The following is a 20348-nucleotide window of genomic DNA, read 5'->3' on the forward strand; positions in this document are numbered from 1 at the left end:
CGCTATACCTGTTCCTCAGAATGTGTGATTAGAAGAATACTGTTGACTTCAGCTTCAGAAACAAGCTGCTTATCTGTTGGATTTGCAGCTGACATGGGTCTGCTTGCTTATCCCCTTTTCATGTCAAAATAAAACCCTCAAAAAGAGAAAAATGTGCTTGACTTTCGTCAGTTACTGTGTGGTCACTTGTGCTATTTCTATGAAATGGTATACCATGAATAATACTGACATATGTAAGTCAGCGGCTAATGTCAGTACACAGCAAACCAATGAGTCAAGCCTGTAAACTGTAAAGCTGACACTGATCATTTCTGGTGTTCAGATCTCCTTCCTCTCCAGTCTGCCGGTCTCCGCGTTGCCCTCTCCTCTCTCTAATAAATCACTTTACTTCAGGGTTCAGGGGGGCTCTCTTTAAGAGAAAACACTCCCGGCATTTAACGCAGCATTGCCACTTCTCGCATATCACAGTCTTTCATGCCGATGGGGGGGGGGTAAAAGAAGAGAGAAGCAAGAAAGGGGAAGAGAGAGACAGAGAAGGAAGAGGTTGAATTTTTAGACACAGCAAGAGGAATGCTGGACAGCCGACCAAAAGCATCTCCGGAGTTGTGCCAATGTACCTACCGAGAGCAAGTTGCCCCATTACGGCCATGCCTTCCTTCATTTATAGTTGAGGTTTGGGACCAGTGAAGCAAACAAACAGAGGAAGAGGAGGCCTGGGCCTACAGACCTCGTCCCCTTAACTCCTTAATCCTTGTCATTCATTATAATCTGAAAGACCATCTGAAAGATTACAGATCAGAACCCCTACTTTCAGGTGACTAATAATACAAACCCTCAGAAGAAATCTGGAAAGTAGTGGAATATGCTGACAAAAATATACAAAAAAAGATAAAGGCTTTTGTCATTGTACAGCATAATTTAATATTTACAAAGTATAAACAATTTACAAAAATACTACTTCTGTTTTATATAGTCTCTCTTGAAGCACTTATGCCTTTTGCATGTAAATTTATCTTGCCCTGAATTTTGCTGAATTATTATATACTGTAGCTATTATTGCATGATAACCATTTTCCAAAAGTATTTATAATTAAAATGTCATGGTGATCCATAAATTATTGTTTATTGCAAAAAAACCCCATAGCATTTCACTGGTTATTTTCTATTGCAAATGTTGCCAAGAAATATTAATTGATATGGTAGGTGTTGTTTCTAACCCTTCTCACAATCCCATATCCTTTATCCACCATTATTATAAAATACAATTGGTTATTGTAAAAAAACAAAAAAAGTCCCATATTTAGCTCATCTGGCTGATGATGTAATATTATTTATCTTTAGTCCTCAAAACATATCACCAAGTGATTCTCATCCCTGCCAAAAACAAATCTGAGAATCTGAGAATCTGGCTTATTCATCAAGCAATCTAAAGCTAAATAACACTGATTATCATTAACTATATGCTACACAAGCATAGAGAAGCAGCGCTCACAGTGAGCTGAATAAGTGCACCCCAGGTCTACAGGCAGTCTGAGTTCCCTTTGTACTCCTGTCAGACAGAACTGACTGTCACCTGAAATACCACACGCAAGTCTCCATCAGCTCTCTCAAACTGAAACCATAATAACTTCAGTTTTCAGATTTATCGGAGAGTCATATATCTGACATCTTGTCTATTCCCCTGGAAACACTGGAGGCCAAGAGTTAAGGCGTTTGAGTCACAAGTCTTTGTCTATCTTTCAGTCCTCTCTTCTCGATCTCTCCTCCTTATTTACAGGTGTGCATGTCGTTCATGCTCTCGCAGCGCCTGCAGCGGACGTAGCAGCACCACACGAACTTGCACTCGCAGCGCTCCACGTGCCGGACCACGTGCGTGTTGTAACCCCGCCCGCAGCACAGCAGGTTGCAGCCGTCGGGTCCTTGAGAGGTGCGGTTGCAGCGGCGCCCCCGTGTGCCCGACACGCCCCAGCGCTTGTCCTCCAGGCAGTAGTTGGGCGACTTGCTGAAAAAGATGAGCTCGTCCTTCCCTATGGGCACGTGCCGCTGCTCCTTCTCCTTCCTCTTCACCTTCTTCTTGGAGCGGTCCAGCACCTGCACGCTGCTCTCGTAGCGCTCCTTCAGGAAGTTGCCCACCCGCTCGAACGAGGCCATGGTGCGCCAGCATGTCTTCACGGCGCAGGAGCCCGAGACGCCGTGGCAGCGGCAGTCGGTGGACATCGTCTTGTCGATGGCCTGAGAAAGAGAGAGGGACACTGAGGGAAAAAAATAATGTTTTTGGCTCTGATCAAGAGTCCTTGTCTGCTTTTTGTTCCACTGTCAGTTCACGTTTCAATCTGAATCCCGTGGCGACATTCTGATCATGATCCCAGCCCAAGACCCTAAATTACAGTGGAAATAGCGGGCTTTTACCATAAACTTTCATTTCTAACCTTGTTGTTACCTCCGCCAAGGAGGTTATGTTTTCGGTGCCGTTTGTTTGTCTGTTTGTCAGCAGGATTACAGAAAAACTACCAATTGAATCCGGATCCGACTCACGAACAAGCAATAATAGCACGAACCTTGGCGGAAGTCTGCACTCTCCGAGTGCCCTTCTAGTTTTATATTCAGCCATTATTTGCACACAACCTCCATGACCTCCATGATGCTGCCAGACATGGTTGCTAGGACCTGTGACTCCAAAAGCCTCTACAGGAGTCAGGCCTAGCCGCTAGGTTCAGTCGTTACACTGATACAATACGCTCCCTGGACACGAGTGGAACAAAAGCTACTGTGTTCCTCTCACTTCAGACAGGGGAGACAGGAGACTGCAAACCTCAGGGCCTGACAGTGATATTTGGATGGCCCCCTCTTCTCCCTTCACCTTCTAAACCTCCCACCAGATACACTGCTTTCTTTGTGTCCAGTGGAGGGCTGTGTGTCGAGAAGTGTGTGTGCCTTTATGTGTCTATAATAATATTGTGATAGCTCATTGCTCCCTGCGGGGAAATTGTCTTTTGTCTTGTCCCCCTCCATAGGGAGGTCAGAACTATATCGACTCATTGTCTTGCTCAAGGACACTTCAGCAGGATGCATACTTACTGACAAATTTGAACCCCGGTCTCCTTACTCTCTACATCAGTGATTCACAACCTTTTTCACGTCAAGGACCCCTAATTTAGTCCACATTAGGGACACAGACCCCCATTTGATGAGATTTTGTCTCTCAGACCCAAATCTGAGAATATTGTTATTGTTAGATATGATTTTGTCCAGAATTCCATGACTCTCTGTATTGTAGGTAGAGAGATAACAGAGAAACTATGATCAAAACAGTCATTCTTCTACATTCTCTAATTGTGTTAACTTCTTGTAAACGAAACAATGCTGAAGTTTAACAATTCATCAATTTGCTGGGGACCCCCAGGAACCCCCTCAAGGACCCCTGGTGGTCCCCGGACCCCAGGTTGAGAACCACTGCTCTACATCATGGGCATACCTTGCATTGAGTTGATTTGACCCCAAATGGTTGGGTTATGCATCTGATCCAGCAACAATAAGAGTCAAACCTAACCTGGAGTAGTTTAAAACACCTGACCCAGTGTTTTGGGTCATACGTATAACTGTACCATGCTGGGCAAGGATGTAATGGACGGTAAACTGAGTCTAAAAATTAGATTACCCACTATTGTATTTGCGGAAAATAGTCACCCACTTTATAGGCTGACATAAATTGTTGTATAAATGTTATAAGGAACATTGCAAAATGCAATGACGTATTAACAGGCTGTGTAAAATAGCAGCAGTACTATCAGTAGTAGCAATTTTATTGTAAATGGTTTTGTCATTTTGAAATCTCAGAGACAAATTGGCCTGAGTTTGTCTCTCAGTTCTCCAACAGACACATCATTTGTTCATTTATTCATACACTAGGAATCTAATGCCTGCTGAAATGACTAATCATGATATGACATGCAGTACATCTGAGTCCTAAATCTCTCTCAAGAACAAATCCATCCTAAACATTTTAACAGTTAAAACAGCTATTGGGTGATGAATCTTGCATTTCTGGGTCCATTTTGTTGTTTGACGGTCTATTTTTTTCTTTTATTCCTGTGGATAACTAGCCAAACATAGACGTCTTGTTGAGATATTTCCAGCAGCTACAATGTAGTTTGATAGCATTAAATGTTTCAGCAATCTAAAACACCAACGGTAAATGTCAGGTTTTGGAGTCAGTCCCTCAGAATCAAAGAGCAAAGGCTTCTTTCTACAGGGAGAAATCCATCACAGAAGAAGCAGAGAGTCCAATTTCTCCACCGACAGTAGCCTCAATAGACCAGAACACAATGCAGACACAAGACATGGAGTGTTTTGCTTTTGAGTAAGGGGCGTGACTCTCGCTTTTTCTCTATGGGAAAAACTCTATCTCTTACTATGCTATCACTTTAGTTATCACTCTCTCCACCTAGAGTACAGGTAAAACCAACAGCTGAACGCAACACAGTTCTCTGGGGGTGTTGAAAAGGCATTCTGGGAAATGTAATCACTAACTGAAGTTGAAGTAGACAAGGCAGGTTGATGGAAAATGGGTACACCATAAAGTAAATTACAACATTTCATCACAAAATAATTCCTGGAATGCTTTGAATGCATCATAGATCGATGATATCTAAATGATAACACCAAAATCATCTGTGTGTTCATCACATTTTACATTCGAGTGCAGTGCGTCTGTCTCACCTGGCGCCCGGCCTCACTGTTATGCTGGTTCATGGTGAGCAGGCTGTAGCCTCCCCGGGCGGAGGACGCGTTCTTGGCGCCGTTGTCGATGAACTTGCGGCTGAACCAGGTGCCGTAGTGGATGTGGTCGGAGCAGCCGCCCCAGTGCCAGCCCTCGGCGGGCGAGCCGGTGCCCTGCAGCCTGGTGTCGCAGCCGCACTCCGTCATGTTGCCCTGGCTGCAGGAGCGGGTCACGGCGTGGACCAGCCCCGCTGCCATCACCGCATAGATGAACGCCGTCTCCTTGGTTCCTGCGGTCCCACATAAAGACAATGGAGTCAGTACTTCGCATGAATTCTCATTTCTGGTTGCTGGCTTTGAAAAGAGACTTATTTGACCGGTAATTTTAGTAGACGGGAATGATCACAAATAGTTCCATTCCTGGGGCTCTATTATAGTAATTCAAATAAATGTTTCTGTATTTATATACATATATGATCAAAGATGTTTAAAGGAATAGTTCACTCAAAAATGAAAGTTCTGTCATCATCTACTCACCCTCATGCCAAATGAAACACAGGTGAAATGTGTTAGTCCATATAACACACAGGGAGGTTGCCAGCACAACTTGGTAGCAGCCTTCTCCAAAACAACTGAAGTCAATGGGGACCTGTTCTTTAGAGTTCCAAAACAAAAACAGCCAAACGATCACACTGTGAATAGAAAGACCTATACACCATTATTTGTTGCAAATCAATCAGCTGTAGTTAAGATTTGCACTAAATGATGGTGTAAATATACTGTAGGTCTTTTTGGAACTCTGAAGAACTGGTCCCCACTGACTTCAGTTGTTTTGGAGAAGGCTGCTATGGAGTTTTGCTGCAACCTCCCTGTGTGTTATATGGACAAACTTCACCTGTGTTTCAACTGGCATGAGGGGGAGGAGATGATGACAGAATTTTCATTTTTGGGTGAACTATTCATTTCAACTTTTTTTTTGTTTGAGTAGTTAAATTTCAAGTTACTGCATTTTCAAAAATCCATCGTTTTCCAGACAGTTTCAGACAAACTCCAGGATATGCACAACACATCACAACTGGACTCAGTCCTGATTAGCCCCCAGTTTGCAGCGCTTGAACTGGCAAGCCTCGACTCAGCGGGTTTACCTCATCTGAATTCGAGGAGCTGCTGCTGACACCCAATCCGGGTCCAGCTGTGACGACTTAGTCTTCAAATTCATTCAATAAATATCCTTTTTTCGAGACTACATTTATTTGCATTATTTACATTTACATCATGACCAACATTATTCTTATCCTGAGCCATGGCAGATTTGAAAACAGATAATGAAAGTGAATAATATGGCTTTCAGAATAGTCATCTTAGAGTCAGTTTTGGATCATACCTAGCAACTCTCAAATGCAAAAAATAAATGCCATTGTGTTTCAAGATTTAATTAGTATTGGGCAAGTTGCTGTTGTTCTTCACTATCAGCTAATATTACCATATTTCACGTTTCATCCAAAGACAAAAACAAACAAATGAACTTGGTGATATTATAAAACACCACAAATGTCCTGTATATCCACTGCATAATGTGATACTGAGCACATTTTTATTTCATTTTGCTCTTTCCATCCAGCTTTTTCCACTTTGATACTGTGTACAAAAAACACACTCGGATGGAAAGCCGTCTACTGTGGTACACAGTGCGAGGAGTAACAGAGGTGAGATGTGAGGGCGGCAGACACAAAGTCCCATGGGAAACTGACCGCGGCCGAGAAGAGGGGCGTCGGGTTACAGACTTCAGAGGCCAAGTGTGGACAGACAGGCTCACTACAATACTACTGATCACAGCAGGGGGAGGTGGCAGAGAAAAGGCTTTTCAAGAGAGCAGTGAGGAGTTAAACACATGGATGGAGTGGTAAATAAAGAAGTGGGTGATCTATGACCTCCAGCCAGTCATCATCATATCAGCAAAGAACCACCAATATAAACAAAAATTATATTTTCAGTAAAAAACATGAATTATACTTTCATTATACATAATGACAGCGACATATTAGGGTTAGATCAATATATTGATTTATATAGGCCTGATATTGACCTATTATTAAATATTGGGCAGTAGTCTTCCACTGCTGATAAGCTACAGAGAAACAATAAAATTGTATTTCTTTTGCACATTTTATTCATTCATTTTTCAAAAAGGTGTTTTTTTTTGTGTGTAAATTAACTCACCACCTTAAACAATTTCATCTGAATTGGTTTCAGTGGAGAGTTTTAGTGTTCCATGATGGCCTAAACGCAGTTTCAGAGGCTTTTACTCCCTGAGAAGAGTAAAATTCTGGGGGAAACACTGAATTACTGTCATTTTTTGGGCATGAAAACTATCAAATTTTAAGACATTGAATATAGGCACAAAATATGTGCTATCTGCAAATAATATTGTATCGGCCTCCAAAAACTCATATCAATCAAACCCATATCACCAGTATTGATGTAGTGTTAAATAAAAGGAGGGTAAAAAATCCAAATGGTCATCATCATGGGAAAAAAACACCACTATAAACTAAAGTCAAATATCTTTTCAAAAAAGCATTAATTCATGTTTTTTTTTGTTTCTTTGTTCAGCTAAAAGATCCTCATATAGCCTAACTAACATCAGTTTGACAGTGCCATGCAGCATTCATTGTTCAGCATTAATAAGTTGTGTTAATTAAGTTATGGACATGATTTGGTTAAAGTTGTTATTGTTGAATTGGTTGTTAAACAGTGTGTGTGAATTTGACATAGTTTAGTTGACGGTAGGTAATGAGAACCGTGAGTGTGAAGGTTAGGTTCAAATTTACTTCCCAGCTGTGAATATTCTCTTCTCAGCAGGCTGCGCTTGATATAAGCCGTGAGTGGAAGTATTATAGAAAATACCTAGGTTGGCTATATTGATTTGTGGCGAAACCATAATTGACCACAATATTAATTCATCCCATAACGAATCATTTCAACCCAAAAAGGATATTTCTGTTACCAATAATGTGATTAATATGTTATTTGGAATTATCCAAAATTTTAATGCACAACAGGTCTTTGATATATTCATGTGCAGGATTAATTTGGAGCATGTGATTGATCAAATATGAGTCTGGATCATAAAATATACAGTAGGTCCTTTGACATCAAAGGTTGAACTTTGATAGATCTCTATGTGACGACAATATCTCATTCTAATGGAGAGAACTGACTATTCTTGAATCTGAACATTTTTTTGGCAAAATATCGTTAGGCCATTGAAGTTTAAGGATGGAATTTGGTGCAAATGTTAGTAGAGAGGAATCCTCCTGAAACATAATTATATAAAAATCCTCTGATTTGATTAGAACATATAAAAGGAAACATCTGCAGTCATGGGACAAAATCCTCTCATCACCACTTTATAGCCTGTCTGACTAAAACGGCACCATGGTTACTTTAAAGTTGTAAACTATCTTTACCAAAACAAAACTACCTCAACACATTTATTTCCTTTTCAATTAGAGGACCGATTGAATGTGACGGCGGGGCGGAGGAGAGAGAGAAAAAATGAGTTCAATTGTTTAAACAGCTAAACCCAGAGACACAATGGGAACCAACGTCCCAGATCTGGAATCTGTAAAACAAAGAAACCGGGTCTTGTGTTACATGTGGACCGTACGGCTTTCGCAATTAGGACAATCCCGCTGGATGGAGAGCAGTTCTCTGTTCAAAGGCGACGTTTGACCGTGGAGAAAGCGCTGCTGAAACGGTTTAAACCGGAGCAGATGTGCGTTGCGCACCGCGGCGCTTCAGGCCTACAGCTGCCGCACAAATCAAATCACCGTCTCTGACCGACACAACACATTGTCATCACTCCAGTCCACCACGAGAAATAAATTATACAACATTAAACAACATGATATTGACTGAAGCCACCAGTTAACGCACATCAGATCCGTGTGGCTACTGGTAGGCTAAATGAACCAAGGTGTTCAATTTAGATAGGGTGCAGGTGAAAATAGCCTGCAGTCATTTGTAATTTAAATCAAATGCTTATGCCTTAATTAAAAACTGGATTAACAAACATGGCATACAAAACCCCAGAGAAACAAAAAGGAACAAATTAAAGAAAACGGAAAATATGCCAGAAATAAGCTATTTATTTTGTCTTGTAAATCACACAGAAGAGAGAAGAGAAGAGAAGAGAAGAGAAGAGAAGAGAAGAGAAGAGAAGAGAAGAGAAGAGAAGAGAAGAGAAGACGAAACTGTTAATGATGCAATTGGGCCGCTGCAGCAGCAAAAGTAATAGGATAGGCCTACAGCAGGGGGGAAAAATTGAATAAAAGGCATAGAAAATTGACCATAAAAAAAATAAAAATCGGGGTTATCTAAACATAAGCAGCCTCACCGCTTGTCAACTCGTAGCCGAACACGGACGGAGCGGCGGTGGTCGAGCAGTTCCACCGCTCGTCCCTGAACTGGCTCTGGCACTCGGCGATGCCCAGGCTCGCTCCGTCGCGGATGCTGGGCAGCAGGAACGGCCTTCTCTTGCACAGCTCCCGCTGCTTGGGGGTTAACGGGAGGTTGGCGCAGCCCAGCTTCTCCGGTACTCCCGCCGACGTTATTCCCAACCACCTGAGACACACAGCAGCAGACCAGGAGACGGTTATTACAAATGCATCTAGGCCCTATATAGCCGCGATACGTGCCGTTCTCTCTTGTATGGAGAGAACGTGTTGCGAACTTCAATTTAAAAATCTCTGTTTTCTTGTTGTTTTGTTTGTCGACAACCGCCTATACTTCGGAAAACATGGCTCAAGATATTTTCCGAAATCTTAAGAGTCACTTTACAATTCGGCATATATATAATATACCAACCTGCATCTTTTTCAATAAAAAAATCGACTTTTATAATTGGTTTACACTGCTTGCTTCCACCCGCCACGGTGTATTTAGGTAGGGGGGGAATTGAGGGAATAACGGACGAACCCGTTCTAAAAAATGATATTTTATTTAAATAAGTGCTACTTTGTGTGTTGTATATATGCCGAATTGAAGAGTAGATCGTAGTGATTCAGAAAATATCTTGAGTCATATTTTAAGCGGTATGTGCGTGGGCCGATAAGCATGAAACCATCAATTTGACAGATTTTTGAACGGACTTTGGACTGAATCGGGAGTCCCCCAAAATGAATTGCGCAAAAGTCATTTGTAGAGCGGCGTGCAACCGGTTATTTCACCTCAACTCACACGGCCACGCCAACAGCCCGAAGGCGTTCATACTCACATCCAGCTGGCTCGGCAGTAGAGCGGATAGAGGGAGAGCAGCAGCAGAGTCAGAGTGCAGATCTGCTGGACTCCACAGTTCCTTCTCTCCATGGCCACTTCATCTACATGAGCCGACCGCACTCTGCGCACTCTGTCTGTCCATGAAGGGCTTGATCCCGGAGCGGGGATCTGTCTCTCATGCTAGAAAAAACAAACAAACCCGGTGGCACAGGAACCCAATTAATCCCCAGTCCGGTTCTTGGGCTCTGCGGCCATAGTTAACTCCAATGGAAGAAGGTTTAGAGCGCACCGGCGGCTCCCTGGCTGTCCCGGGCTGCTGCTACCGATGAGTGATAATAGTAGTTCCTGACGGGGTTGCCTAAAGGTCCAGGCAAAGTTTTTATTCTGGAGTGGAAGAAGCAGCACCGAGTCGACAAGTCCGTGCCGCGGAGGCTCCCAGGCTCCCGATTGGATCAGCGGAGGATTCATATTCAGCAGACGTCAGTCCTGGACGCTAATTGGACGGGCAGGATGGATTAGAGAGGTAGCAGGGGAAACTGTCAATAAGGCAACTGGGTGAGATAGGCTAGTTAAAGTCCTGCTGTATTGGTGAAGCGGTGTCTGACCCAAACCACACGCTTGAAACAGACTGTCTGACTGTTTGATAGTGGATATAAAAAAAAAAAAAATTTGTACTTTATCTCTTTAAGGGAGCAAAAATACAAAATATTAGAGATGTCTTCCTGATAGTGAGTTGCAGCTCCTTTTGCACAATCCTCACTTCAATAGTCTCAAAGCTTCAAAATCCTTCTGCTTCTCTTTATCTCCATCTCCTCCGTTGTGGTTGGTTTAGATCTAATAAGGTAAATCAATGAGGGATAATGGCTTTAACCTGGATTCACCTCATCAGTGCTGAAAATAGTAAGTGTCCCTATTATTTTCCTCTATTCAGTTTAGGTCTAAGCGCATAGACTGAGGCTATAGCTGTCAGTTTCATAAAGTTATAGGCCTTTCTATGGCATTTCTGTCTATTAGATTGATGCTTGTGAGAGTAAACTTAATGCTGACTCGTTAGAATTGCAAAGTAAAGTTTTGTTTTTCTCCATCTGTGATCATCTGTGTGTCTAAATCTTGATTTTCTGACAATTTGAAAATATGAAACAGTAATTCATTAGATTGTGGGCAAAGCCACAGTTACTGCATTACAAAACTGAACAGCAGTAACTGCATGTGTGGTGAGAAACAGGACTTAAGTGGATAGTATTACTTAATGGCATTTACAGTCTAAATTTTGTTATGGAATCTAAACCCTCATCATGAGCTTTGACCTTTGTCAGGCAGCACAGAGGCCTGCTGAATGTCACTAGATAAGACCACGCGCCTGTCTTTGAACAAACTTTTGTCTCAATCAATTAAAAAAACATGAGCAGCTGTTATTTTGTTGCATTTTTGAGCATATTTCGATTTAGCGGTAGAATGAGATGGAGTTTATTTGTCTTTGGTCCAGAGACAAATTCATTGACTCTTTCAAAACTGTTCCTGTTTTTTGATCCGTGCTAGGAATAGCTGTAGGAGGTGAAGCCTACAATATTTTCCATATCATAAGATACATCTATTTAACAATAAATGCCCCAAAAATGTAATTTTTTTTTCACTTTTTATATTAAAATTTAATTTCTTGTACTACTTAGAAAGCGGTGTATTTTTAGTGGTTACTTCATTCCGTACCAGTAAACCACATAAAAATGTAACCAATTATACCATCACACATTTTTGACCAATCCTCCTGTCATTTAAAACAGTGGTTCTCAACGTGGGGTCCAGGGACCACCAGGGGCCCTTGAGGGGGTTCCAGGGGGTCCCCAGCAAATTGATGTATTGTTAAAATTCACCATTATTTCATTTACAAGACGTTAACACAGTTAGAGAATGTAGAAGAATGACTGTTTTGATCATAGTTTCTCTGTTATCTCTCTACCTACAATACAGATAGTCATGAAATTCTGGACAAAATCATATCTAACAATAAAAATATTCACAGATTTGGGTCCGAGAAACAAAACCTCATCAAATGGGGGTCCTTGATATGAAAAAAGTTGAGAATCACTGATTTAAAACCTGTAACTTCACTTTCAAAGTGGCAGAGTGGCAACATGGTACGGTAGTGAAAACGCTGTTTCCTTCATGGCTGAGTCCCAGTTGCTGGAATTTATTCATTTTGAAGAATCTGGAGTTTGTGAAGCTCAGTGTTATGAGCAAAGCATTCTTGAATCCGTTTCAACCGGAAATCCACATTTTATTTTCTTTGAACATCGTATTTATCCACTTAATTTTTCGGTTCTCAAACTTACAGACATAAACCTGACATAAAAGAAGGGACCAAAGCGTGTCAGATTGGTCACTTCTGCTGGAGGGGAAAGCAACGAGCTGGAATGCCCATTAATGGCAAAGCATTTATTAAAATTTATGAAGACACAATTTACACAACTTTTTTGCTGGTTTAGAAAATGGTAAATTCAAAGGGGGTAAGTAGAGAAAATAGAGTTTAATGTGAGATTCTGCTGATTCTTGGACATTCATGTGGAGAAACCAAGGTGGAAGTGCAGTGAAGAGCGGAGACTTGTTAAAAGTTGGCACAAAGAAAATTCATGGTGAAAGCAAATAATATTCACCCTTAACAGATTAAATTCACATTCGGATGCTGTGTGTGTGTGTGTGTGTGTGTCTGTGTGTCAGGCTCGGGCCGTATCGCAATATTTTGTGACACTCCCCCTCAAATGGCAATAATATTGTATATCGCGATATTTTGGGGGGACAGTATCGCGATACAAAATTTTGGATATTGCCCAAGCCTAGTGTGTATGTGTGTGTATGTGTGTGTGTGTGTGTGTGTGTGTGTACATGCTGGCTTTCTGGTAAACTTCACCAGTTTTCATGTTTCCAATAATGCCAGGGCAGAGAAGAATCACGACATTCATATATAAATACCTTCTGTGACAGTCCTTTCCCAATGTGTAAACATATTAAGAGATAGGCACAATATACATCTGTAGAAAAATATAGAGAATATAAGCAGGTAATTAATACATAAGACATTTTTCTTGCACAGGATAAACATATTTATCATTGCGTCATTATCTTTGGCTTTGAATATTATGTGACATCCACAAAAAAAGTGGATGAATGAGGTATATAAAGGAGGCGTGCCTCCAAAAGACTTGAAAAGACAGGAGAAAGTTGCTGATTTGGGGTCAGGAGAGAGTGGAATCCAAGGCTACGTTCACACTAGGTTTAGACTGATATATCAGGCTGATATTGGCCTTTTATTAAATATCAGATATCACTCAGTTATGTCATCCACTGCCGATATGATGCAGCTGATCACAGCTATGTGTCAGGAAAACCTGACTTGGGACTTTTTTCTTGCACATTTTCTTTTTTCATTTAATTGTTTGGTAATGCTTTCTTTTTTGACATTAATTTGTAATTTAAAAACCTAATTGAAAAGAGTTTCCCTATCATTGAATAGGTGTGGTGGGTCTCCCTGCCTTAAAGAGCTGCTGACCCTAAAATAATGTCATTAGTCTGGGCTTCAATGGAGAGTTTTAGTGTCCCATGATGGTCTAAATGCAGTTTCAGGGGCTTTTACACCCTGATAAGAATACAAATCTGTGGGTAAACACTGAATACTTGTGATTTTTGGGCATAAAAATAGTCAAATTGATAGATATTGAATATCGGCACAGCAGGTCTTCATACTCAGTTCTGAATTGCTGCTCAAATCTGACCCACTCATACCGATATGAGCTGACAGCGTTGTTGAAAAGACATGCGTGAGCAGAGTGACAATAACAAAAGATGTTACAGACGTTTTTGTTCCAACACATTTTGGTTACAAGTGAGGCGTCTCCCCAAATAACAATCAAGTCGGCCGCTTGGCTTTCTTTCCACTGTTGTGTCCCGCGTTGGAATACATGTCGCATGTAGGCCACATGCCTCAGGATACAATTTTATAGCACATATCCATGTGGTCCGGATGGGAATTGAAAGAATGTGACTCCATGCAGCTTTTTGCTGTTCACACTGATTAGAAAACATCAGATCTGTGTCACATGGGGAAAAAAAAAAAATCTGAATTGGGACACTTTCAGCTGCAGTGTGAATGTAGCCCAAGTAAGTTTGGCTCTCAGACCTTTTCTTCTCCTTCATTGTTTTTTTTAACTCTCCTCTTTCTCCTTTCGGCGGGGCTTCTGCGATCCTCCTCTTCCAGCAGATGGTAACCTTGTAACCCCCGCCAACCTTTCAAGTTCAAGTCCCAGAGCAGGTGAATATGACAGGAGTGGGATCTCTGCCTCACGGCTGAACAGTCAAGACTCTCCTGTTACTCCTACACCTCTCGCATGGAATGGCCTCTCAGTCTTTTCAGATAACACACACACACGCGCACGCACACACACACACCCACACACACACGTACACACACGCACACTCGAGTTCTAGTTTCCTCTGTGTTTGGGACACAGCCGGCTCAGCAGGATCTCAGAGTACACCTGGTTGACTGGTCCTCTCACGTGATAGGAGGAGGCATTAGACCCCGGCCACTGGTCCGTGTCCAGCAGCACAGACTGACCGCTGAGTCCAGCTCCAGTTCCAGTTCCAGCTCCAGCTCCAGTGAATATGGCTCTGGTGCTTCTGGATGCTGTGCCATCTGCACTGTGCTGGAGGATCTTCATCTTCCTGTAGAGTGGAGCCTTGGAAAACCATAACTTCTCAACCTGGCCATTGCAGAGGGAGAGACACACTGCTTAGGTAGGTAATCATAATATGAATGATAGTAATGATTATGTCTATGTTATTATTATTATTCTAGAGCAATAAAACATTCATAATAATCTGTATAATAACAATAATAGAAGTAATTATTCAAATAGTTATTAACTTCATTTGTACAGCACTTTTCAAAACAGTGTTACAAAGCGCTTTACAGCCAATAAAACAATAAAGGAAAGCTATTATGATAAACCATAAAAGAAGAATAAAACAGGCAAATACAAGAGAATAAAATTGTTTCATTGGTACATAAATAGAAGTAAAATAGCTTAATATGAGACCGCATAATGGCTCGGCTGTAAAAATGTGTTTTATGAGGTGATTTAAATGATGACACTGATCTAAGCTGGTTCTGGTTGTGTTTTAGCTTTGCGTGCAAACGTATGAAATGAAGCACATACAGCAGGAGTTGAAACGCGTCATGGGTAAAGTATGACTATTTTGTACATTTTTCCTGTTGGAACCATGGAATGAGACAAACTTTCTCCAGCACGCAACAAAAACAACAGTGCTCTCATATAGAGTTGGATAGCCGACCATAAAAAGTGATTATTTCTTTTACTTAGGGAATCGCTATATCAGTGTTTTTGTTTTTTTTTGTAGTTAGCTCTATATAGGAAAAGTGAGACTGCAAAAGCTACTACAGCAGGAATGTGATGAAAAGTTCAAATAGATGGTAGAGATAGACTATAGATAGTCCATGGTGGATATGTAGAATTGAAACCAAAAGGAATATGGGAAAGAAACCATTTTTTAGGAGGTTACCGTGGAGAGATGGGATAATCCTCAGCTATTGTCTTGTAAATAGAGGAAATACCCCAAAAATGGTTTAAAAGCCTATGCAATGGATTTTAAAATGTGAATTTACATGAGTAGTTCAAAAAATAGACTTGAAATGTAAAAAACTGGTGTAGACAGCAGTGTTGATTAAAACGAGAGAGACAGACGCCTGAGACACTTCTGGTGTAGACTGGGCGTAATCGGAGGTCTGATGAAATGGAAAACCCGTCCAATAAAACCTCTAATTTCTGTCACATCAGTGTCAATCAAATCCCTGCCATTCACTAAGAAACGCAACCACAGCCAGCCTTCAGCACTAGCCGGGAGTTTGTTTAGACAATACTTCTGTAAGTCAGTCACACAGATTCGTCTGGGCACTCTCTGCTTCCTCCTGTTGTCATTTAAGAGCCACATGCGCAGGGACTGGAGGGGAATTGGGCCTGCCATGCATGTAGCCCTCTGAAACCACTTCACACACACACACACACAGGCCCAGCTGCTACCAGTGTGTGCTTTATTACCCAGTAAAGCATGGCCTAATTCGTAATTACTCATTAACTCCTGCAGAGGCCAATTTTATAGGTGAATAAAAACAAAAAGGCAGCTCTTTTACAGGGAACTGGAAGTGGTGGTGGTGGGGATTTTCTTCGAGAAAGCTTCTCGACATGGAGGGCAGAGAACAGTAGATTGTTCTATCAGAGAAACAGGAGAGCTGATTTCCTCACCAATTAGAAACTGGTGGTTTGTGTTTTAGTGTTTTAGAGTTTTTAGAGGAATACAGCGAGTTTTTGTCCCGTTGATCAACTTCCCAATTAAATACCGTTAAAAAACAGCTATTCTTGGTCAATTTTGTTGTTTGGTGGTGTATTTTTCTTGTTCCCATGGATAACTAGCCAAACACAGACGTGACATCATGTTGAGATATTTCCAGCGTAGCTACAATGTATGAACTGCATCTTATCTATGTCAGCACACATAATGAATATGGACAAAAAAACAAACAGTTATTTTGGAAATTATTTGGAGAGGGAGAACCTTGTGTGGGTCTGGCTGTATTTCTCTGGCTGGTCTTTCACATCTGTTGGTCCTAATTTGTTCTGATTACTCAACAACACCATACTCAACATCCCCATACTTGGTTGGACTACAGGCCAAGCCTAATTTAATTTAGCAGCTAGATATAATTGATCTGTAATTCTAAAGACCATCTGAAGGATCAACCAAAGATGAAATCATATGGGGTTACCTCATGAAAATGGCAGGCACATCGTCCCTGCAGGAACTCTTTGTATCGGCCCATGGTGATGCAAAAGGTGTCAATCACCTCATACCCATACTGCTTTGCTGTGGCAATGATGTTGTGGTTCTCTCGGTAGAGGTCCTGAATTCCTCGCTGAAAGATTGATCGACAGGAAAGCACTTGTCAAAATGAGGAGAAAGGTGTTTTGAAATGCTTTGAAGTCCCCCAAAACGTAGTGAAGTCTGGGAGGCAAGTCATGGCTGTGAGTGGGTCAGGTTTCAGATAATTGAGCTTGAACTGAGTCAGTGTTTTTGTGTTTGTTGAACGAGCAGAGACATTGCTGATGTTGGCTCAGAGAGCGCACTGGGAGCCATGGATTACTAACCGCTAATGTCTTGGACAAATGCACACCACAGGCAGCTCTGTGGGATTAGTCACTTCTAAAAGTTTGATGGGTCAGCAACAGAACTACAGAGGAACAAGTCTGGGGTAATGTGCAGAGGAACATAAAGGGGTTTGACCTGGGAGAATGGATTGAGGGGTTTTTCCTGCATTCATGTCACATGGGAAAGGAGGTAGACACAAGCTTCCTACTTGAAAACACTGTTCACCTCAGCTTGCAGATGGTAAACTTGGGGACTTCACATCATATCGGAAGAAGTGAAAGAAGTGAAGAAGAAGAAAGAGCGTCTAATTTGTTGGAACGCCCATATTCAAAAGTTTGCCGCTTGTGTTCCGCAATTCGTGACACCAAGTGGGACATATGGGAGCCCACATGTCCTACTTGTAATTACCACCAGAAGGTTGATGTGTATGACTTTTCCCGGTCAGCAGGTTGTATTTACGGTAAATCCAACATGATGTGAACACGGCATTAATGAGGTGCCCAGATTTCTCCGATTACCTGAATTGTGGACATTACCAACAAGGAAATATCTGTACTCAAGCGTAGGCAATGGCATACTTGTGTCAAAAGTTCATGTTAGCTGTAAAACATGAACTTAAATGTATCATCACAAAGTGTATATGTGAAAATTATAAGAAAGCTGATAACGAGCAGCTAAAGTCTACAGAAAACTTCAATCATGGCGTCTTGACGGCTTTAAACGAGTTCAAACACGTGAACGCTTCTTAGGCTTTACTTTGAACCGTCAAGTTGTTCACATGGTAATTCCCATACGACATGAATGCATCATTAGACTTGAGGAGACGGGGATATGGTTGTGAACGTACCAGGCCGAGAGAGCGGATGCCATCTACAGGCAGATGGAAACCCATGCCCAGCGACTTCACCACCACCATGATGTTACTGAGACCTTCTCTGAGGATGGGAGAGAGGACAGAGGATAAGGTGAGTTAGTGAATGAGAAAGTCAATGAGTGAGTGAGTGAGTCATTGATAGAGTGAGAAAAAGTAACCCAAACCTTAAACCTAAACCTTACCTAACCCTAACCCTAAACAGATGGACTGGACTAACTAGTAGTGGAATTTCAGCACCAATACTAAATTTAACATCTAAAAATTCAATGTTACTATGATACCACAGCAAGAAAAAAGCAAGCAATGTCACAAACAACAGTCAGTGAGATGGTTTGCTAAGTTGCTTGTATTTCCACATTGACTTGGACAGCTTCGTATCAACTTCTGCGCAGGGGTATGAATGTTGGTCAGGTGTCTGTCTTTGTTAGCTCTGTAACCAAACTAGTTCAATATGTGGTGGACTATTTGACGCTATTGAATATTATCAGCTTTGTGACTCCGACTGCTGCATTCCACTGTTGAGCCATACTGACGCTTGACTACTGTTTCTTTTAGCTATTCCAATCTGCACGTTTACGCCCTCTGGTGGTGATGTTGAAATTGAATTTTAGCTTGCAGAACACATTTAGTGAAAGTATCAAATGTTTATAAAATACAGCATTGAATTCAATCTTTTGCAAAGGTACCAAAGTCGTAGCGAAATTTCGGTTACTGTGACAACACTGCTAACTAGTAAGAAATAAAACATAGTAGTAGTAACACAGCAACATCAAAGTGCAACCAACAGAAAAACAGCTCCTCTTGATGACCATCTTTAACCAGTGTGACTAGTGCAAATTTAGTGGTTGCTCATTATTTTGAGGTTCCGTATGATGTCAGTCTGGATTTGTTGTAACGCGCTTGGTCGTGTCTTAGCTTGTATTAGCTTAAGTGAAATGCTCCTTGTTAGCTTGAGAGAGCCAGGCGACATCAGAATTGGGATTCACACATGTAGTACCGCTTTATTCAACTATACTTGACCACCATACAATTCCTGGTCTCTACGGCACTATATTCTCTAAACATACTGTACATGTGTAGATTAATATAGTGTACACGTGCCAAGTCATTACTGAAGAGACGTAATGCTACTCATCGGACGACAGACTGGGAGCAGAACTGAATAAGCTACCTGTTGCTGTAACTCAGTCTCGGTAAAAATTTAGCGCCACCCAGTGACGTAATCTGTTACTGCAACTAAACAATGTTCCAAAAGCATAGTAGGCTTATTTCTGACTGTTACAATGTGTGTGTCTCTGTGTGTGTGTGTGTCTGTGTGTGTGCATCTGCTTACCTCTCCAACACCTCACTTATGATCCTTAGGTGATTGGTGTTGAGCCATTGGACGCCTCCTGCCACAAGTACTGTCTGATCGGAGTTCACCAGGGGTCGTGACCTGCAGTGAGGGTCATGCAACGGTCAAACATTTCATCGGCATATCAACAACATATGGCCATATTCTGCAGTGATGCTAGCTTTAAACACACATATAGATACATGCTTAAAAGCTCTACTAGACCCCACAAGCAGGGATAGGTACCGAAATTTGGTACAACAGAGAGACTGACCGAATTTTGCTGGTACCTTTTACGACCAAAAGGCTTTGAAAATTTTTTATTCCAATGGCATTAAATAATGACCACACAATGCGCTGACTTGTTTCCGTGCTCTTAATTTGAAAAGACAGAAGACCAAGATAGACATGATGTTATGCCATGTGGTATTCTGGAAGCCAATGTGAGTGGAGACCATGGTTATTATAGTTTTGCATTTTTAATTTTTTTTTTATTTATTTCGTTATGACTTTTTGTTTTCAATTTCAGTTTAGTTTTAATTAGTTTTTAAAGCGGGTTTGCTAGTTTAGTTTAGTTTTTATTTTTTGAAAATGCTTAGTTTTAGTTTAGTTTTTATTAGTTTCAGTCTTTTTTTGTAATATGGGGTATTTGTCAGGGGCAAGATTCAAAAATTCAAAATACTAGGCTTATATATGAAATAAATTGACAAAAACTAAAGACATTTTCTCTATAATTTTAGTTTATTTTAGTTAGCTTTGTAAAAAACACAATACGGTTTCAGTTAGTTCTGGTTTTTTGTAAGCCTCGTTTTTATTTTTATTTCAGTTAACGAAAATGTTTTTTCACACCTAGTTTTCGTTATTTCGTTAGTTTTCGTTAAGGATAATAACCTTGGTGGAGACAACAAAACAAAACAGGTATTGATG

General features: G+C 41.2%; 2 protein-coding genes across 2 annotated transcripts in view; both read right to left on the reverse strand.

The window, feature by feature from the left end:
- Nucleotides 1-1767: 1767 nt before the first annotated feature.
- On the reverse strand, nt 1768-10089 carry wnt16 (wingless-type MMTV integration site family, member 16). Its single transcript, XM_071544321.1, has 4 exons — nt 9998-10089; nt 9119-9345; nt 4720-5009; nt 1768-2232 (listed from the first exon to the last, which is right to left on the reverse strand). The coding sequence occupies exons 1-4, from the start codon at nt 10087-10089 to the stop codon at nt 1768-1770; spliced, it is 1074 nt and encodes a 357-aa protein (XP_071400422.1).
- A 2184-nt stretch (nt 10090-12273) lies between these two features.
- Nucleotides 12274-20348, reverse strand: part of cped1 (cadherin-like and PC-esterase domain containing 1) — a gene marked incomplete at its 5' end in the record, with an annotated part of 61709 nt that continues 53634 nt past the window's right edge. Inside the window, 4 exons of the mRNA XM_071544323.1 lie at nt 12274-14753; nt 16835-16981; nt 18062-18149; nt 19422-19523. Coding sequence (XP_071400424.1) covers nt 14475-14753; nt 16835-16981; nt 18062-18149; nt 19422-19523 — 616 coding nt within the window. The remainder of the gene's footprint in view (nt 14754-16834; nt 16982-18061; nt 18150-19421; nt 19524-20348) is intronic.

Source organism: Centroberyx affinis, unplaced genomic scaffold, assembly GCF_046629955.1.
Source record: "Centroberyx affinis isolate AG114_WGS23_722 - 3 ecotype Tasmania unplaced genomic scaffold, CSIRO-AGI_Caff_v1 ptg004527l_1, whole genome shotgun sequence".
NCBI lineage: Eukaryota > Metazoa > Chordata > Actinopteri > Beryciformes > Berycidae > Centroberyx > Centroberyx affinis.